Genomic DNA, 20,797 nt, shown 5'->3' on the forward strand with positions numbered 1-20,797 from the left:
GGTCTCGAACTCCTGACTTCAGGTGATCCACCTGCCTCTGCCTCCCAAAGTGATGGGATTACAGGCATGAACCACTATGCCCAGCCGTTCTTCCCTTATAGGTAACAAGAAGTTTATCTTTTGCTTCTTTCAAGACTTTTTTTTTTTTTGGTATTTAGTGTTCAAAAATTTTACTATTATGTGTCTTTCTGTGGACTTCTGTGGATTTATGCCTTTTGGGATTTGCTAAGTTTCTGGCATCGGTGGGTTTATGCCTTTGGTCAAATTTGGTAACATGTCATTTACCTTTTGCTTCTTTCGAGATTTTTTTTTTTTTTGTATTTAGTATTCAAAAATTTTACTGTGACGTGTCTTGCTGTGGACTTCTTTGGTTTTATACTGTTTGGGATTTGCTCAGTTTCTGTCATGTGTGGGTTTATGCCTGTGACCAAATTTGGGAAATTTCTTACTAAATTATTTCTTTGAATACATTTTCAAGGCTTCCCATCTTTCTCCTCTTCCTCCAAGACATAACTGTTAAATATTTTATTGTAGTCCCACAAATCGTGAAGCTCTGTTCACTTGTTTTCCCCGGTCTACTCTTTGTTGTTCAGATTTGGTGATTTCTATTTGTTTAATCTTCAAGTTCGCTGATTTTTTCTTCTGTCTCTTCCATTTTGTCTCTGGGGACAGGGGCTCCTAGGGTATCTAGCCCACTGAAGCACCTTACATTTCAGAATTTATAATTTTTGGTAGACTGCTAATGGCCCATATCCAGGGTCCACTAGCATCCTAAAAACCTATCTACTGAGTTTTACATTTTGGTTGTTCTATTTTTCAGTTCTAACATTTCCATTTGTTTCTTAATACCTTTGATTTTTTGCTAAGAGTTTCTGTTTTCTCATTTTTTAAAATCATGTTTGTGGCCGGGCGTGGTGGCTCACGCCTGTAATCCCAGCACTTTGGGAGGCCTAGGCAGGAGGATCACAAGGTCAAGAGATCGAGACCATCCTGGCCAACATGGTGAAACCCCGTCTCCACTAAACATACAAAAATTAGCTGGGCATCTCTACTAAAAATACAAACATTACTCAGGAGGCTGAGGAAGAAAAATCGCTTGAACCCAGGAGGCGGAGGTTGCAGTGAGCTGAAATTGAGCCACTGCACCGCAGCCTGGCGACAGAGCGAGACCCTGTCTCCAAATAATATAATTTAATAAAATAAAAATAAAATAAAATAAAATAAATAGAAATCATGCTTGTAATTGCTCATTGAAACATTTTCATGATGGCTGTCAGAAAATCATTGTCAGATAATTCTAACAACTGTGTCATTTTAGTATTGGCGTGTGTTGATCGAATTTTTCCCTCAAGTTGAGATTTTCCCAGTTGTTGGTATAAGCAGTGATTTTAAATTCAATTTTGGACATTTTGGATATTAATTTATGAGACTCTGGATCGTATTTAAATCCTCTATTTAGCAGGCCTTCTTTATTACCATTCTGGTATAGAGAAAGGGACGCTGCAAGGTGGGGTTGAACGTCAAGTTACCTCCATGACACCTAAGGGAAAGCAGCACCTCTGTATTGCTAGGCAGCAGCAAGAATTCCAGCTCCTTTCTGGGTCTCTCCTGATACCACCTTGGTTGGTATCAGGCATGCACGATTACTACTCCCCGTGTAGCTTTCACCGACACTTTGGTAAGAAGACCCCGTTATTGCTGGGTGTGCAAAAATGTCCTGACTCTCCACCAGGCCTCTTCTGATGCCACACAGTGGGGAGCTGGAGGGGTGCTTCATTACCACTCCACAGTGATGACAGTTCCAGCTCCTCACTTAGCCTTCTATAATAATGCTTCAGCAAGGATTAAGAAGGAGGGAACGCTGTGGGTTTCTTGTTGTTGTTGTTGTTGTTGTTAGTTTTGTAGTGTGCAGTTGGAGTAGAGAGGTTCCTGCTTTACAGTTTTCTGTCTGAGTTTGCCCCTTTTTCTTTTTTTTTTTCTTGGTCCTTTTGCTAAAAAGAACAGACGTTTGGGGGACATTCTGGCCGTGTCTAATAGGCATTTCCAGTTTGCTGACGTCTTCAGCCCAAGACTGGGATATATGAGCAAAGAGAAAACCCAGGGTCTGGGCTGTGGCATTCCTGAGATCTCAAGGCCCCTAACCAGCCCGCTGCTTCTCTCCACCTTTCAGATTCATTTTATGTTTGTTTTATACACATGACCAAGGTTGCTGGCTATACCCAGCAGGAAGAATGCAGAGAAATACATCTATTCCATCTTTCCAGAATACAAAGTCCAAACATAGGTTTAAAAATATTTTGTTCAATTTTCCTGGTTATTCTCAATGGAGGCTGGTCTGCAATAAGCAACTTTGTCATTACTGAAAGTAAAGACCTTGGTCATTAAAACAAACAAAAAATTTCTTGTAATTCACATTATTTGCTTTGATTTGTTCTTCATATACATAATTCCCTTAACTACTTCCTGAAGATACATCTCTATACAGTCCTCCGAAAAGAATCACAAAGAAACTGGAAAAATTCAGTGTTGAGAGCAAAAAATGCCAGTTAGAAAATGTATATCCTCATTGGGAATTACTAACAAAAATCCAGCTGCTTTAAAAAAATGACATATGGATACTAAGTAGTAAAGTTGTAAAAAAAAAAAAAATCTGACAGATGCTTTCAAAATTATTTATATAAAAGTACACAGACATATTCTAACCTATTTTTACCTTTGGCATAATGTAAAGGAAATATTCCATACACACAATAATTTTATCTAATAATGTATTGTGCAAAATTTCTCACAAAGATAAAAAGTTTCATACTGGCTATTAAGTTGATAATAAATGTACCTGATTTTTTTGACATTGAGATGAATTTCAATTCCACAGGAAAAAAGTCTTCATTGCAGTACTGTTTGTAAGAGAAAAGGACTTAAATCTACACATAAATGCCCATCAATAGAGAAACTGATGAAATAAACTATGGTACAGCAGTACAACGAAATACTATGCAGCAGTAAAAATGCTGGGAAACCTTCTGTGTACTGACAAAAAAAAAATCTCAAAAATACATTACTAAATGAAAAAAGCAAGTGTCTACAGCCTGTTTTACTTTGTATAAGGGGTGAAATGCATGGAATACTATGCAGCCATAAAAAGGATGAGTTCATGTCCTTTTCAGGGACATGGATGAAGCTGGAAACCTTCATTCTCAGCAAACTATCACAAGGACAACAAAACCAAACACTGCATGTTCTCACTCATAGGTGGGAACTGAACAATGAGAACATATGGACACATCACACACTGGGGGCCTGTCAGGGGGTGGGGGGCTGCGGGAGGGATAGCATTGGGAGAAATGCCTAGTGTAAAGACAAGTTGATAGGTGCAGTAAACCAACATGGCACTTGTATACCTATGTAGAAAACCTGCATGGTGTACACATGCACCCTAGAACTTAATTTTTTAAAAAAGGGGGTGAAGTAAAGTTGCATATGCGTATTTGGTGGTATCTGCATAATGAAACAGAAATACAGAAACTAATAAGGTGATTAACTACGAGGCAGGGGAGAAAAGGGTCATAGGAACTGGTAGAAATGGAACCCCTGAATGTAAACATAGTCATACTACTTTGATTTTGGGACCATTTGAAACTATTGCCTACTTCAGATAAATCCTATAGGAAAGAAATTAGTTTAACTTTTCATTTTAAAACTGAATTTAAAACGCAATCCACAGTTCGAAATCCAGAAGACTGAAATGTTTGCCACGGGTTCTTGTGTCTTTCTGAATTGTGATCTGAGTCCTCACATGTGATCTCAGTCTTGCTGTGTTCTCTCACTGCAAACTGCAGTCCTACTATAGCCACATGTCTTCCAAATGCTAACACTATCAGTCCCATGAATCACAAAATCTTCTCATTGGAAGGGACTCCATCCTGTCATCCAATCCAGCCTGAGCCAGGCAAAAGGACAGGGATGGGTCAGCACATTGTGATCATTACTTGCAAACACACAAGACAAAGCTACAGATGCCACTGATTTCTTCCCGACTAGATGGCCATTGTGGATGTCTCCTTCCTGAAAATGTACATACGGATCCACCAGTTGTCTGGAATCAATTTGGTAGCCATCTGAACGCTAATGCATTAGCTAATATCATAATCTAAGAGATGATTAAAATTCTAGGAATGGCAATTGTTCTGCCAAAGCTTCATTTAGAGAAAATCAGTTTTGGAAAAAATATTTCCCCTATGGGTCATTTTTCAAAATTAGCTGCCTGAATCAAAGAGAAAATGGCTCGTCAAACTAATTTATCTTTACAATAAAATAATGCGGCAAGGCAATGAATAGGCGAAGTCAGCAGAGAATTTCATTCATGTCCTTAATCAAAGGGTCAGTGCTATTCATTACCACATAAACATTGCTCATTTCCTTACATCCACTCTTGAGATATTTATTGCAGAGTTCAATTAAATATGATCACTTTCTCCCTTACTCTAACTTCAATAACCTGAAGGATAACTTCTTAAAATTTGAGAACCCAAAAAATATTTTCATTTCCCTGCATTTCTAATAATCTAGAAAAACAGTGAAGATCAGTTAGGCAAAGTCACTACCATGTACATGAAACCTGACATTTCCTAATGAAAACAGAACTACCAATTTTCTCTACTGCAAACTAGCAACTGTTCCTTAAATATTTATAAACCAGACCTATTCCAATTTTATTTGGGTTTAACATATTGCACTGAATACTGGGCACTGAGGTCTGCAGCAATGTAATTTCAGTTTCTTCTCCTATTCATTGGGAGGGAAAGGAGGACAGGGTGGCTGATGTACTGGTTAAGAATGCAGGCTCTAGAGTCTGAGTGCCTGGATTCAAGACCGGCTTGCACGGACTCTAATTGTGATTGGTCTTTGTGTCTCAGTGCTCTTAGCTATAAAACAGGAACAATAATAGTATCAAAGGGTTCGGAGGATTAATTAAAATAATTCATGGAAACTGTTTCACACAGCGCCTGGCCTAGTCACTGCCAGTAAAAATCATCTACTTTTATTACTCCCTTACATGTGCCTCATACTCCTGCTCAGCGGGATTCCTTGCTCCCTCATGAACGCACTGTGTGCTTCTGTCCTTCCGAGCCTCGTTCCTATTGTTCTGAGTATGGACCATGCAACAGCTTATTCCCTGGCCTGAGAAAATCTTCTTCCCCTCCAAGGCCCATCTCATTCTGATCCAGTTAACCATTATGACTTGTCCCCATTGGCTTGTACCTCCATTGCTCTTTGTTTGCAATTCTCTTATTAGATTTATTATATTAACCCTGACATCCATTACAGTAATTTATGACCCTGTCTCCTTCATGGATAAGGACTATGTCTTACTAGCCTATTTTGCGCTCTACAGTATTTAACAACCTGCAGAGTCATACTTAAAAAGCATTTATTGGATTTGAAAGAGTCCTGCTTACTTGTGAAAGTAAGCATAATATATCAACTACAACAGAAGCTCTCTCATAGGATATGTATAAAGATTGAATGAGATAATGCATGTAAAGGGCTACTAACAAGTTATTGTCTTATTATCAGCAGCTCCTATTTCTTGAATGTTTTATCACATGCCCAGCATTGTACTAAGGGCTTTACATGTGGGAACACCTTAAACCAGGGCTTGACATAATCATCTTTCATTCCCCTTGTACAGAGTAGATGAAATATAGGTATTTTTAAATGACTGTTGAAGAAAAATGGCTCTGATATGGCAAATTTAAAAGTATCTGAATTTTCTACGTTATTTAAAAGTTGACTTGATTAAATTAAAATTCCTAATACTTCATAGTATAGTTTTTAAAATTATTTATTTATTTTTTTAGAGATAGGGGTCTCATTATGTTGCCCAGGCTGGTCTTGAATTCCTGGGCTCAAGCAATCCTCCTGCCTCAGCTTCCCAAAGTGCTGGGATTACAGGTGTGAATGACACCACCCAGCCTACAGCATAGTTTTAAGCATCAAAATATTCCAATATTCTACAATGAATTCCTAGTTAGAAATAAAAATAAATAAAGAAAACAGATTTTAAAAAAAGAAATTAAAAACAAAGTAATTCGAGATCTGTAAATGGGATCTTGGAAATCCCAAAATTGAAGAGCAGTATTATGCAAATTTGTATCCAGTGCTCAGGACTATTAAGGGATGAAGGGTAAGAAAAATAGCTCTGGGAACTTCTGTACGCCTCAATCCCTTTGACTGTAAAATAGCCCAATAGCTGGAATCTATCTATTGCACCGGGTTGCTGTAAGGATTAAATCAGATTATGCCAGTAAAGTGATTAGAACATAGTAAAATAAAATATGTATTTATGTCATTTTTTATCATGAGATGCACCTAATTGTACTGTAAGTGAAGATCAAGGTGCATGGCAGTAAGAACACAAATTTTCTAAAGCATCAAGTGTTCTAAATTCTTATCAGTGTGAAAATATTAGCAGGTTAGTTTTGTCTTCTCATTGCCATTTTAACAATTGACATGGGCATCAGTAGGGAGTGAAAGGCTGGGCGCGGTGGCTCACACCTGTAATTCCAGCGCTTTGGGAGGCCGAGGCAAGTGGATCACCTGAGGTCAGGAGTTCGAGACCACCTTGGCCAATATGGTGAAATCCCATTTCTACTAAAAATAAAAAATTAGCTGGAGTGGTGGCGTACCCCAGTAATCCCAGCTGAGGTGGGAGAACTGCTTGAGCCTGGAAGGCAGAGGCTGCAGTGAGCCGAGATCACACCACTGTACTCCAGTCTGGACAACAGAGACCCTGTCTCAAAAAAAAAAAAAAAAAGTAGTGAAAGTCCCAGAAAGGCCTCAGAATGGAGAATGTAAAAGCCTAGATAAGCTACAAAGAATTAGTTCATTTTCTAAAATAAATTTCTTCAGGAATTAAAATGCATACTTCAGCTCCCACACATATATCATTGTCAAGTTAAATAAAAAAATTATTAGATTTTTGTGCAGTGCTTTCTTTTATATTTAATAGATAAAATTTTAATTTGTTTTTCTGTTCACTTTAGTTTTTGATAGTGGTAAAATGAGGAATTAAAGCAGCAAAGATTTGAAAGGCAAAATGTCACAATATAGGACACAAATTGTGTCTTCTTTTTCAAAGCATGGTTATGTAAGACAGTTAATAAAAACATAAAACATATCAAAAGAATCATTTAAACCAAATGTAAAAAGAGATTTAAAGCTCCTTCTGATGAGTCCAGTTTCCTAGTACCACACTGTGAATCTCTTTAAATATAAAGACACACAAAGCTGGAAATTTTAAAATATGACGACAGAGATGGAAACTAAAAATGCTTTGCAATGATTCATATGCGTAATCCACTGCACTTATAAGCATTTCCTTTTTCAAATTTGTATTTGTAAAGGCACCAAAATAATCAGTTTCTCAGAATAACTCCAAGGCATTAATGAGATTTCCTACCAAAAAAAATTACTCCCAAGACTAAAAGCCTAAGTATGCATGTCATCTGCTTTATCTCAGTACAATCCGGGCTTTGACTGCTGCATGTATGGAGATAAAAAAAAGACAGAGGCCGACCCCCGGTGCTCTTTAGTCCAGACATGGAGTTGTTCATATAGAATAGCATGCTTTGAACCTCTAGATTCCACTGTGTAGTAAAAAACTACTGTCTAATAGTAATACTCTTGTTGAACAGGATGACATATTTAAGGCACTTACTTTCAAAGTAAAATTGAAGAGACTGACTTATTGCCAAATTTTAATTTTGCCTAGTAAAGATATTAAAGAAAACAACTATCATATATTATAATTAATAATTTATGAAGGAAGGGACATTTTAATACTTCCAAGAATAGGAAGGCCATAATTTCAAAATAATGGCCAGTTTTGTGAATTAAACTTTGAGTTCAACTCTTTATAGTGTTCTTATCTTTCCCATGTGGATAGGACTATAAAATGTTTATCACAGATCAGCACCATCTGTGATCCAGCACTTGGCAATCACTAACAGAGGACACAAAATGTGTCAGAAATCCTCATAATGTCTACAATTAGGGTATCCATTTTTTTTTTTTTTTTTTGAGACGGAGTCTCGCTCTGTCGCCCAGGCTGGAGTGCAGTGGCCGGATCTCAGCTCACTGCAAGCTCTGCCTCCCGGGTTTACGCCATTCTCCTGCCTCAGCCTCCCGAGTAGCTGGGACTACAGGCGCCCGCCACCTCGCCCGGCTAGTTTTTTGTATTTTTAGTAGAGATGGGGTTTCACCAAGTTAGCTAGGATGGTCTCGATCTCCTGACCTTGTGATCCGCCCGTCTCGGCCTCCCAAAGTGCTGGGATTACACGCTTGAGCCACCGCGCCCGGCCAGGGTATCCATTTTTTATTTAATACAGTTAAAACAAAAGAAAATGGCAATATCTCCTTTACATAAAGTAATCTGTTTTAATAGAAATTTCAAATGTTAAGTATATGACTATATTATCAATATCTAAATGTTTTTATTCTCCTTGATAAACATAGTAGTAGAAATGGCTGCATCAATAAAGTTGGACCTAAACATCATTTTTCTACTCCTTTGTTAGAATAAATGTTCAGAATATTTACTGGAAAACAGCCTCCAAAATAGTTGTTTATACGTCAGTAGTCTTTTGAAGCATTCAAAGGGCAACGAATTTTCACATTATGAACATGGATACTCACAGCATTCTTTAGATATATGTGTCAAATAGACATTAGCTGTGCATTATGAAAAGTGAAATGGATAGAAAAAGGCAAAGATTAGAAAAGAGACACCTGGCCAGGCGCAGTGGTGCATGCCTGTAATCCCAGCTACTCAGGAGGCTGAGGCAACAGAATCGCTTGAACCTGGCAGGCAGAGGTTGCAGTGAGCTGAGATTGTGCCACTGCACTCCGCCTGAGTGACACAGTGAAACTCTGTCTCCCGGCCAGGCGCGGTGGCTCAAGCCTGTAATCCCAGCACTTTGGGAGGCCGAGACGGGCGGATCACGAGGTCAGGAGATCGAGACCATCCTGGCTAACACGGTGAAACCCCGTCTCTACTAAAAAATACAAAAAACTAGCCGGGCGAGGTGGCGGGCGCCTGTAGTCCCAGCTACTCGGGAGGCTGAGGCAGGAGAATGGCGTAAACCCGGGAGGCGGAGCTTGGAGGCTGAGGCAGGAGAATGGCCTAAACTCGGGAGGCGGAGCTTGCAGTGACCTGAGATCCGGCCACTGCACTCCAGCCTGGGCGACAGAGCGAGACTCCGTCTCAAAAAAAAAAAAGAAACTCTGTCTCCCAAAAAAAAAAAAAAAAAAAGAGAGAGAAAAGAGACATCTAACTATTGCTTCATTATATTTTCTTAGTGGCTGAATTAAAATAATAAATATACCTTAAAACCAATTTTTTTGGACTCCCATTCACTTTAATGAAATTGGAATATTTGATTAAGGAAATTCTATCCAAATTTGTTCACAAAATGACATTCAATAGCTGGACCCTTCTGTGAAAAATGAACATAATGGGAAAACAAGAAATAAATAAACTACCTGAACTAATTTTATTTTTGGAGGAATTTTTAAATGTAATGTTAAAACTACTACCACCCACTACTAGGATGCAATATGGCTAAAATGCTAAAAGAATTAAAGTAAGAGTACATAAATACATTATCTATAAAATTAGCCCATATGCTCAAATTACTCGAAGCAGAATGTGAAATTTTACATTTTTATATTTAAAAATCTTGGCTAGAATGTATCTTTGATGGTACTAATAGACTTTGAAACTCTAAGCTTTTAAGAACAGCATGGTGAAGTAGCACAGACTTTGAGGCAGACTGTGTTTGCACCCTGGTTCCAAAACTTACTAACTGTGTGAAACTGGACTTATTACTTAATCTCTCTGTACCCCAGAGTCCTTATCTCTAAAATGCGAATAATAAGAGTACCTTTCTCACAAGTTAGGGAGATTAAATGAGATAACATATATAAGGCACTTAGAAAAGGGACTTGCAAATATGCTCATTATTATTAATTATTATTACTATTATTTACTCTCAGACACTCAAAAACCGTACTGTACATATGGAAGATTATCAAAAGAATTCAACATAGTTTAAAGTGTCTTATTTATAAATTCTGACATACAGAATTTCATCAGATGAGAAATGTTCAGAGTTCAGAGGTAAGTAAAAACAAAATGAGTAATTGCAAAGACAGTGTCTTTCCCAATAAAAGGTTATCAGTTTTCTCCATCAAAACAAGAAACATTAAGGTCTGTATTCTGGAAGCCTAGCAGGAAGCCTGAGCAAGAATGCTCTCCTCGGAAAGGGAAACTCACCCCTTGTTCATCCAGTTTCATGAGCTGCTCTGTGACCTTGGGCGTGTTGAAGGCCAACCGCAGGCACTGGACATTGAGCTCGGGAACCACGTGCTCCAGCACTTCTTTGAGAGGCAGGCCTCTGGCTGTTGAGTGCTTGGCTGTTGACGGAATGGCATCCTCCAGGACCGAACCTCTCAGTGTCATGAGCTGCAAGAGAGACAGGTGCTGTGATGAGGCTTCTGGGATGTGAGATGCCTGAACATATGTACATGCACTAGAGGCCTGGACTGTGGGGCTCCTCACAGAGCTAGGGAATGATTTTTGATGGGTAAAGTCAGTGAGGGAGAAACAATGAGAGAAGTGATGTAGGATACTGTCATATGAAAAATGAAACCAATGCTTTCAAGACAAGGGTGGGTCCAAAGGAGCACATAATGAAGACTTCTGAGGATATTTATTTAAAGACCAAAAATAACATTTCCTTAAAGAGATCAGTAAAGATCAAGGTCTCTATATGGCTATACAATGTCACTATGCATACTAATTAGGAAATTAAGAAGGCAGAATCCCAGAGCAATGTCTGAAGAATAAATACTTAGAGTTTGGATGTTATACTTCTTTGAATTGTAAAAAGGGAGAGAGAAAGTTTTAAACTTCATAATGCATGGCTGACAAGCATAAACTATACATGTCACCAAATGCTGCTGCCACTGAGCAATCATCACCATCAGTACAGCAGCACAGGCAACAGCAGCTGAAGTTACTTTAGATTTTCTCTTATTTCTTAAAATATTTTCCCTTCTTAAAATACCCACCATTAATACCTTAACCAAAGACATTTTCCTACGTAATGATGATGTGTTGGAGAAAAATTAACCAGAGATAAAGCCTAAAGTAGTCTTAATTTCCAAAAATGTCTACAAGGCAAAGTTGTTAACATAACTTAAATAGTGTATGGAGAAAGAAGAGAAAACCCATCAAGCTGAATACATTTCCAGTTAGCAACAGGAGCTACAAAAGCTAGTGGAGTGCATGTTGGAGACTGACTGTCAAAAATGAGGGTAAGAGGTCAGAAAGACACAATGCAATCTCAGAAAGACAAGTATATCCAACAAAGCATAACAAGGTCAGGTCCTTAGACAGTCCAAAGGCAGAGAAAGGATCACAGTTGCTCAGGGCATAAAGAAAGGCCCCATCGAAAGGGATGGTTTTAGGAAGTGGCCATGAAATAGAGGAACAATTTCTACAACAAGAAAATGTCAAGAGAGAACATGAGCAAAGGTATGGAGATTGGGAATAAAGAGAGTAAGTGAGAAGGAGTGATTACTGTAGATGGACACAAGCAGAGTACAGGGAGAAATGAATGATGCAGCTGTGAGCTGGGGTGCACAGAAGACCCTGAAGCTGACTGAGTGGTACACACCTCATTGGGCTCCTACAGGTCAGCTCAGGATGTGTTCGTAGGGGGATGATGTATACTCAGAAATTAAGTTGCAAATAAGATGAACTGTGAGAGGAAGTAACTGGAGGCAGAGAATGTAGTTAGAATGGAGGCCCTAACAGTCTTCAGGCAAACTAGGCATGACTTAGGATTCGCAAGGAAATGGAAACCAAAGGAAGAATCACCAGGGAAGTAAAATCTAGAATCTAGAACATGGGTGTCCAATATTTTGGCTTCCCTGCACCACACTGGAAGAAGAAGAATTGTCTTGGGCTACACATAAAATACACCAATAGCTGATGAGCTAAAAAAAAAAAAAATCACAAAAAAAACTCATAATGTTTTAAGAAAGTTTATGAATTCGTGTTGGGCCACATTCAAAACTGTCCTGGGCCACATGCGGCCCTCAGGCCGTGGGTTGGACGAGCTTGATCTGCAACATTTGCCCACAGATGGGGTCAAGGCAGATGGGAGAAGAAAAAGCAAAATTTATCAACGTCTTATTCTCAATACGGGAAAAAGGTAATAGAAATATTTGCAGTCTATTCATTTGATAAGCATCTTTTTTCTTTCATTATAAACAATTTCTTCTCAAGTAACAAGTAAAAATTATTTTCCTATTAATGTATAATTTGACACAAATGGTTTTTATTTTGTTTTTACATCATGGAAAATGGCTAACTCAGTTATTTGACTCTTTTCTTCATGAGATAATACATAGCTTGAAATAGGGAGCCACAAAGGCTAGGGGTGTTCTCAATTTAGAAGCTAAGACCAAATTCGAGTCACTGCATCCTGAGCCACAGAAAGCGGCTCACTCATGAAAGCCAAAGCGAATGAGAAAAAGAATGGCTCATTTTTTACATCCGAATCACTAATATTTTTCTTAATGACTTCCAGAAACAAGAAAGGAGTCTTCATAAGTCCTCGTGTTCCTATGCTTAAAAACACTCACATGCCATAAAATTTTGCTCATAAACAAACTACCATGCCTACAAAGGTATGTATCTTCTTTTATGTTTTGCAATGTTTATTTATACTAAAATGAAAGAGATTTGTTTGTATTTCTGTTATCTTGCTGCCGCTTACTGAAGTCACCAGAGTGTCACTGTCATGTTTTCTTTTATCTTGCCGTATTTATCTGCATGAGAAATTAGCAACATGAGAAGTCTCTGATACAAATTAAATCTTATTTCATTTGTATCAAGTAAATAGGTTTCAGTGAAAAGAGTGAAGGAACTATCTCTCAAAGTCCAGGAGCTACAGACCAGGACCAATATCTGGAAACATTTCTATCAAAAGTCTTATACAATATTACCATTAAACCAAATTTAGGGATTATTTATTACTAGAAAGAAAAAAATTATACAAAACCTAGTGGCAATTAATTACGTAAACATTAGAGGGAGGAAGGAAGAAAGGAAGGGAGGAAAAGGAGGAAAGACATGGAGAAAGGGACGAAAGGAGACAGGGAAGGAGGGAAGCGAGAAACAGGGAAGCAAGGCACCATTTGACACATCAGGCACATTGTGTCAGAACTCAGACAGAAGTCCCACCCTCATGGGGCCTGCACTCCAGTGGAGAGATTAAAAGCAAACAAAATGACTAAGTACAACAGAGAAGACAGTGTTAAGTATTAATGAAAAATAAAGCATTTAATTGGATATGAAATGGGAGGGGAGTAGAAATTTTAGATTCAGTGGTCAAGGAAAGCCTCCGTGGTTTCTGAGTAAAGGCCAGATGGAGATGAGGCAGCCTGATGGAGAACACAGCAGTGGGGAGGAATGACGGGCATCTGAGCCCTGAGGCAGAGGTGTCCTGAGGTGGCCCAGGGAGGAAGGAGGCCAATGTGGCAGGAAAAGACTGAGTCAAGGGGAGTTATCAGCAATGAGGTGCAGAGAGATAACCGGGAAGCAGATGTGCATGATCTCCTAGGCTAGCAAGGACAGTGGCTGTTTCTCAGAGGGAGATGAGGAAGCTTTCAAGGATTTTGAACTGAGGAATGACAAGATCTGAATGACGTTTCAAAGGAACACTTTAGGTCAAAAGGAGGCAGGGTTTCAGCATAGAAGCAGGGAGACTAGTTCTCAGAGCAAGACCAGGACCAGGACTGGGCAGTGAGGGTGGGAGAAGTAGTTGAGCTCTGGGCATACTGTGAAGACAAAATGAACAAGCGTTGCTGACAGACCAGATCTCAGGGTCAGGAGGCAGAAGATGGGAATAAAGTGTGGCTTTCACGGTTTCTGACCTGAGAAAACGCAATAATAAGAGTTGTCATGAAGTGAACATTAATTTGAACATAAAAAACAAGTGGTAATGGTTTTTTTTGAACACTTGACTTGAACCTTTCAGTCAAAGGCTAAGGAAACAGACCCAAGGGACACAACTTATTCAAATGGGTTAGCTGGAGAACAGAATCTTATGACCACAGCACACAAGTAGAACATTTTGGGTCAAGTGAGTAAAGCAGAAAGAACAGAGGTGGGAAAGGTAAGAGTCGGTGTGGTTCACAGACCATAGCAGAATTTAGGACAGATACTCAGGTAGGAGACAGGGGCTGGGATCAGATGTGGACAGCCTGCAAGACTTGCTGAGAAGGGAAGCTCATGGAAACCAGTGACAGCAGCTGACTGAGAAAGAAAGAACTGCAGGAAACTTTAATCTCTGGCATGAAGGATGGGATGAATAAGTGACAAGGAAATGAATTTAGGTGGATAAAAAAATAACACAGAAAAGGAAGAATATGATGGGAATTTAAATCAGAGTGGCCTTGGGAAGGGAAAAAGAAGATAATGGGAAAGACAAAAATACTTGGAAGTAAGATAACAGAGTATCACTAAAAACTGGTAAGAATGGCCAGGTGTGATGGCTCACGCCTATAATCCCAGCACTTTGGGAGGCCAAGGCGGGCGGATCACCCAAGGTTGGGAGTTCGAGACCAGCCAGACCAACATGGAGAAATCTTGTCTCTAGTAAAAATACAAAATTAGCTGGGAGTAGTGGCACATGCCTGTAATCCCAGCTACTCGGGAGGCTGAGGCAGGAGAATCGCTTGAACCCGGGAGGCGGAGGTTGCAGTGAGCCGCGATCGCCATTGCACTCCAGCCTGGGTAACAAGGGCAAAAATCTGTCTCAAAAACAAACAAACAAAACTGGTAGGATCTGGGAAGCTAGAGGAGTAACTACGTGCATACAACTCCAAAACATAGAACGTGATGTTCTTCGTGCCTTTGTGCTCAACAAAAGAATTTACACCACTTAATTATTAGCTTTGCCATGGAGAAAAAGCACATGAGAGTATGTTAGTTCATTTCTCTCTGGCCAGTGTAAACAACACATTAGATATTTAAGTCTTGTCTTTAAAAGTCCTATATTTAATTTCCCCGGAGTTCAGGCTTGGGAACAATTATTAAGTGATGCCAACCCCAGAAACTTGCTTTGCATTGAATGGGGGAAATGAAGCCAAATGCCCTATTTAAACTAGTTTCAAAACTATTATTTTCTAGATGACTCAAGGGTATTAAGTATTAATGCATAACAAAAATCCTAAAGTGAATTAGCAGCTGAGAGGCAGTAAATTGATAAGTGGCCCAATTATACAGCTTTACAAGGAAAATGGAGAACCTCATAGTCCCGAACTTGTTCACAGGTTTTTTAAAAAAAATGCTGTGTGGGTTCTTTTTATTTTTCCATGTCTTTTTTTTTTTTTTAAGCCCAAATTTCATTTTAAAATAAAAACTCATACACTGGGTATATTTAGATTCCTAAAGAGCACTAACAGCCTGTTTCACTTACAACTAGATAGCCCCTGGTTCAAAGAATCCACCTAGGTCTCAGACAATGGGTCCCAAAGATAGTGGACTTCCTCCACTCTGATAGTGGAAGAAATCAAGAGTCTCTTTCCCTCCTTCTTCTTGGGCAAAGATATGAGCTCAGAAAGAGCTTGGAAGAGTGAATTAAGTCTTCGGTGGCCTTCTCTTATCCCTAATACCCTGGTTCCTCAAGTTGGCTTGGTGCTTTCCAGTAGCCCTAAGAAGGATACACAATATCCCACTGGGGATTCTGAGGGCTCCGATTTCCTTGGGTCACACTTAATGGACATATCTTTCTCTGAATCAAAACTCCTCATTCGTAGATTGCATCTATTCAGAGTCTGATGAAAAGAAGGGATCCAGATCTAACCATCTTGTCCACCTCCATCTCCACCAGAATAAATGAAAGGGGACTTTGCTTATTCCAAAGACATCTGTAACCATGTGCTATTAAATTTAATTGATTTGCTACTGCTACTATTTGCTTTTTTTCCCCCATTTCAGTTAAACCTCAAATCTCTCTCATTGGCGACTTACCTCACTAGTTCTAAAAATTATCCGGTAGTTGTACGGAGATCCATTTTCTTTCATTTCATCTGGTTTTTCCCTTCGAATGCTCACAGCCACTGGACCAAGATTCTCATCAGCCCCAAAATAGTTCCAGTGTTCTTAGGTAAAATAAGACAAAACGAAGTTAGAAAATCTACCTAACACTTTGAAAATGGTACATTCTGCTCAGTATTTAAGGTCGTCACTCAGAAATTGTATCAATAAAATGTAAACATTTAACAAATATTAATATTCTTCAATTAGTTATAAAAACAAAGACTTGGCTACACAGGTTTAGTTCCAGAATAGATAACGCTGACCACAGGTAGCCTGTTGAGTTTTTCACTACTCTACAGATTACTACTCTACCATTTCTCAAAATAAATTTGTATTTTCTCCCTCTCTCCCACCATTTAAATAGGCTACATTTGTACGTGCTGCCTTGTCTAAGAGAAGGCTTGTGCCAGGGCTTTTTAGTTTTTGTTTTTCAAAAAAATTCTAAACATATTAAGAACAGAGTTTGAAGAAAGGGGGATTCCACCAGATTAAAAAAGATGTCCCTGGATTGGAGAGAGAGATGTGTGCTGCGAGTCACTGGGCAGCACTCTGCTCCCAAGAAGCCTATGTATGGTGGAGTAGGAGCTCAGAGGAAAGAGCTTCACAGTGACCCAGGGAGGCAGGACTCAGGGCTCTGGGGCACAGCATAGATCCCACAGTGCAGGGCTAATGTAACTTGTGTGGCCAGGTGACTGATGAGCCTAGGGCCTCTCTTCAATGTTCTGGCCTTTTGCCCAAGGCCCCACACCTTAGCACAAGCCTCCAAAGGACTGGCGCTGAATTTACCTTCCTCTTGGCAAAGAGAAAGATGGGGATCAAAATTAAGTTAATTTATAGAAAACACTGAAAAGTGGTATTTACTGTGCATATACATCTTTTAAAAATTTAGACTGTTGATATATACATGAGATGTTCACAGATGAAGTCCACAAAACATGAAAATATATGAAAAACTAGAACAGATCATTTGTTTTTCAAACCTCCAAAATGCTTAATTTACATTATTGTATTTCACTTATATCTGACACGGCTAAATGATTGCATTGTGACATAATATCTCATTATCACACAAAACGCATACACACTTGAAAATACATGTTATTTCCATACAAAATATAAGTATTTGAAAATCCATGAGAATAATAAGAAAAAACAGCATAAATGTTGAATCATGTAGTTTAAAATTAAGTAATGCGTATGAAAATACTTTGCAGGTACGAAAGCACAATTACAAAAGCTACAATCATAAATGTTGAGGGCTCTCTAAGAATATTATCATAAGCCATGGAAATTCAAAAGAAGAAAAACACAATGGGAATACAAGCAACAAATATCTCATATATGAGAAATAACCCACTAAATGTCACAAAATTCATGTACAGACACTTATGCATATCCTCAAAGCACAGCACATGAGAATCACACTCAGATTTTTTACTCTTACTTTGCACACAATTCTAATAAGCTTGATTGTCTGGTCTTCAAGCTCACTGCTTTATTTCAGAGGTGTGATAATTCCAGATGTTGACAAAGTCCAGGGTGTAGGGCTGATACAGACTTGCATGCAGACAGCAATGTGATAGAACAACTGACAACAAGGAAGAAAACAGAAAGGGAGGAGACAGAAATAGTATAAAAAAGCGGACAAGAACTTAAAGAAAAACAAGACAGCAGTCTGGGGCCAGTTACTGAAAGAGCAAAGAGCTTAACACGCTTCAATAACCTCAGAGGATATTGTACCACTGCAGCACTGAACAACAGTGGATGCAACAGACTGTGAGTCACATTCATTACCTGGTCCTTGTACTTCATGGACTCTAATAAAAATCAACTTCGAGGAACTCCTCAAGTACACCCCACATACCTCACAATGGGCAGGTGGCATGGCAGTTCTCTGCTGCTAGAGAAATTCCCAGATATAGGGCCACCATAAATTCCATCAATAACCTCAACTCATCCTCATCCTCAAGCTTTCCCTGGTCAGCTCCTCTCTCCATTTTTCCAGGGCAGATGTGGCAAACATGCTCTATTCTCCCGTAACCACCCCTCACCTACCTTCTCCTCAATCTTGGCAAATGACAATGTGTCTACATCACAAAGGAAATAAAGAAGCTATTTCAGATGCAAACTTACCATCCACACAAAGTCACCAGCATCCAGACTCTAGCTTCTTTTTCTGTATGATCCAAAGCCCCACCCCCACCCCCATTTGCCCATTCCCCCTTCCTAGGGACGCAGGTGCCTTGATGACCCTCTTTTAATCTTCAACTTCTCCCTCTAGACTTGCTAATTCCCATCATTGTTTAATGACGTTTAAACTCACATTTATTCTCAACTCCTCACCGCCTGTCAGAATTAAAGAGTTATCTCCTTTTTCCTTTCTTCCATTGGAAATTTCTTGAAATAGCTGTCCAATTCCTCACTTCAGAATTATCATCTGACTTCCATTGCATTGGTCACCAATGACTTTCTCAAAGTTAAAACAAATGATACTTTTGGTCCTTACCTGGCTCAAACTCTCCATAACATCTAGCACAGGTGATCACTTCATGTTTTCTAGAAACACTCTTACTTCCCTGTTCCTGTGACATTGCCCTCTTCTGATTTTCCTTCTACCGCTCTGCCTGTTCTAGCTTAGTTTTCCTCCCTCTTCCCATCTGAATATTCCACCCACATTCAGAACTTCAACTACCGCCTCAAGGTTGATGACTCTCAGAGGTCTACATGTCCTCTCCAGACATCTCTAAGCCTGAGATCTTTTTTTGTTTTTGTTGTTGTTGTTTGTTTGTTTTGAGAGAGAGTCTCGCTCTGTCACCTACGCTGGAGTGCAGTGGCGTGATCTTGGCTCACTGCAACCTCCGCCTCCTGGGTTCAAGTGATTCTCTTGCCTCAGCCTCCGGAGTAGCTGGGATTACAGGTGCGTACCACCATGCCCGGCTAATTTTTTATATTTTTTGTAGAGATGGGGTTTCACCATGATGGTCAGGCTGGTCTTGAACTCCTGACCTCAAGTGATCTGTCCACCTTGGCCTCCCAAAGTGCTGGGATTACAGGCCTGAGCCACCGTGCCGGGCCAAAGTCTGAGATCCTTACATTTACCTAATGGAACCGTTTGTCCCATGTGCATCTGCAAAAGTAAACCTATCACCTTCCCACAGAAACCTATATAGGTCCCCATCCAGTCCCTATTTCAGCAGCTGCTACCACATTCAACCAGTTGCTCATGCCAGACCCATTGTCATGCTCTGTGAATTCCAGTTTCTGGACATCTCTCAAATCTATCTTTTCCTCATCCCACTGCCACTATTTCTCCTATCATCACTTGCCTGAGTGTTTGTAGTAGTCTTCTAACTGGTTTGTTTTTATCCAACTTATTCACACTGCCAGATGATGCTTCTAAAATGCAAATCTGACCCTACTACAAAACTTAAAACACTTAGGTTCTTGTACCCTTTCCAAGGTTTCCCAAAGGTTCTCATAACCTGTCACTGTCAATCACTCCAGCCTCAGCTCAGACCTTTCACCTTCTTAAATTTGGAGAACCACTGATACTAAACTTCTCTTTCAGGTGCTCAAACTCACAGTCTTTTATCATCTGAGAAAATCTGCTGAGAACATTCTTTTCTTAACCCCTCTTTATTTGGCTAAGTCCTCTAATTTTTAGGTCTCATCCGAAGTATGGCACAGACATCTTTGAAAAGAGGGACTGAATACTGGAAGAAAATGCAAGTGTTTACTTTGGATATTGATACTAATAACTTTATTTTAAAGTGTTATGAATTCAAAAAACACAAATTATTAAAACCAAATATTTAATATATCTCAAGAACAAAAATAGAAACATTACAAAAATGTAAATAAAATATAAATTTATAAACTAAAAATATTAAACATAATCATTTTAGTATTACTGGTAGATAAAATACAAATTGTGTTATTTAAAAAATAAATCCTACATAAAATAAACTAAAACTAAAGACTAAAAATAAGATTACTTTGTTAATAATAAGAACTGTAAAATTAACGATAATTTAAACTTTTTGCATATCATCATCAAAAACTGACATTTTTTTGTAACTTTTCCCAGCTGCTAATGAAGTATATTTCTGAATTTGGGGAATGGTGATGGGATAATTATAAACTAAATTCAAACACTTTCTTCAGACTCTAGCTTCAAACAAACCCATCTCTGGTTAGATAATGGTAGGAAGATATTTTTGAACTTGTGTCAAGTTTTCACTAAAAAAGAGCTCTCGCTATTATTTCCCAAATAGCTTTTCTAGCCAGTCTTCATCGGTATCAGTTCTATTGGTATGGATGGAGACTCCGGTCCAATTTCCCATGCTAAATTCACCACTATCATCACTAGACTCTGCTTTTTCAAAGTCTTTGAACTTGAAAAAAAAATATTTTTACAATAAAAGCTCTGTTTTTGTCCACTGTCCTTTTTTTCTCTTAAGGATTACAGAAGTATAGAAAAAACTCTTTCCATATGAACACAAGTTTATTCTATTCAAAATCCTAATGTACTATTTAAATTTAACCTTCTGGTAGAGAAGAGTTTCATTCAGCAAATTACCATTTTCAGTTCTTTTTTTTTTTTTTTTTTGAGAGTCTCGC

General features: G+C 38.9%; 1 protein-coding gene across 4 annotated transcripts in view; it reads right to left on the reverse strand.

Annotated features, from left to right (window-relative positions):
* Positions 1-20,797, reverse strand: part of SIPA1L1 (signal-induced proliferation-associated 1 like 1) — a 211,149-nt gene that overhangs the window by 106,443 nt on the left and 83,909 nt on the right. For all 4 annotated transcript variants that reach the window (XM_011983133.1, XM_011983132.1, XM_011983134.1 and 1 more), the window contains 2 exons: positions 16,109-16,239; positions 10,337-10,525 (listed from right to left, as the gene is read on the reverse strand). In XM_011983133.1, coding sequence (XP_011838523.1) covers positions 10,337-10,525; positions 16,109-16,239 — 320 coding nt within the window. The remainder of the gene's footprint in view (positions 1-10,336; positions 10,526-16,108; positions 16,240-20,797) is intronic.

The sequence above is a fragment of the Mandrillus leucophaeus genome, unplaced genomic scaffold (assembly GCF_000951045.1).
Source record: "Mandrillus leucophaeus isolate KB7577 unplaced genomic scaffold, Mleu.le_1.0 Scaffold246, whole genome shotgun sequence".
In the NCBI taxonomy this organism is placed as follows: domain Eukaryota; kingdom Metazoa; phylum Chordata; class Mammalia; order Primates; family Cercopithecidae; genus Mandrillus; species Mandrillus leucophaeus.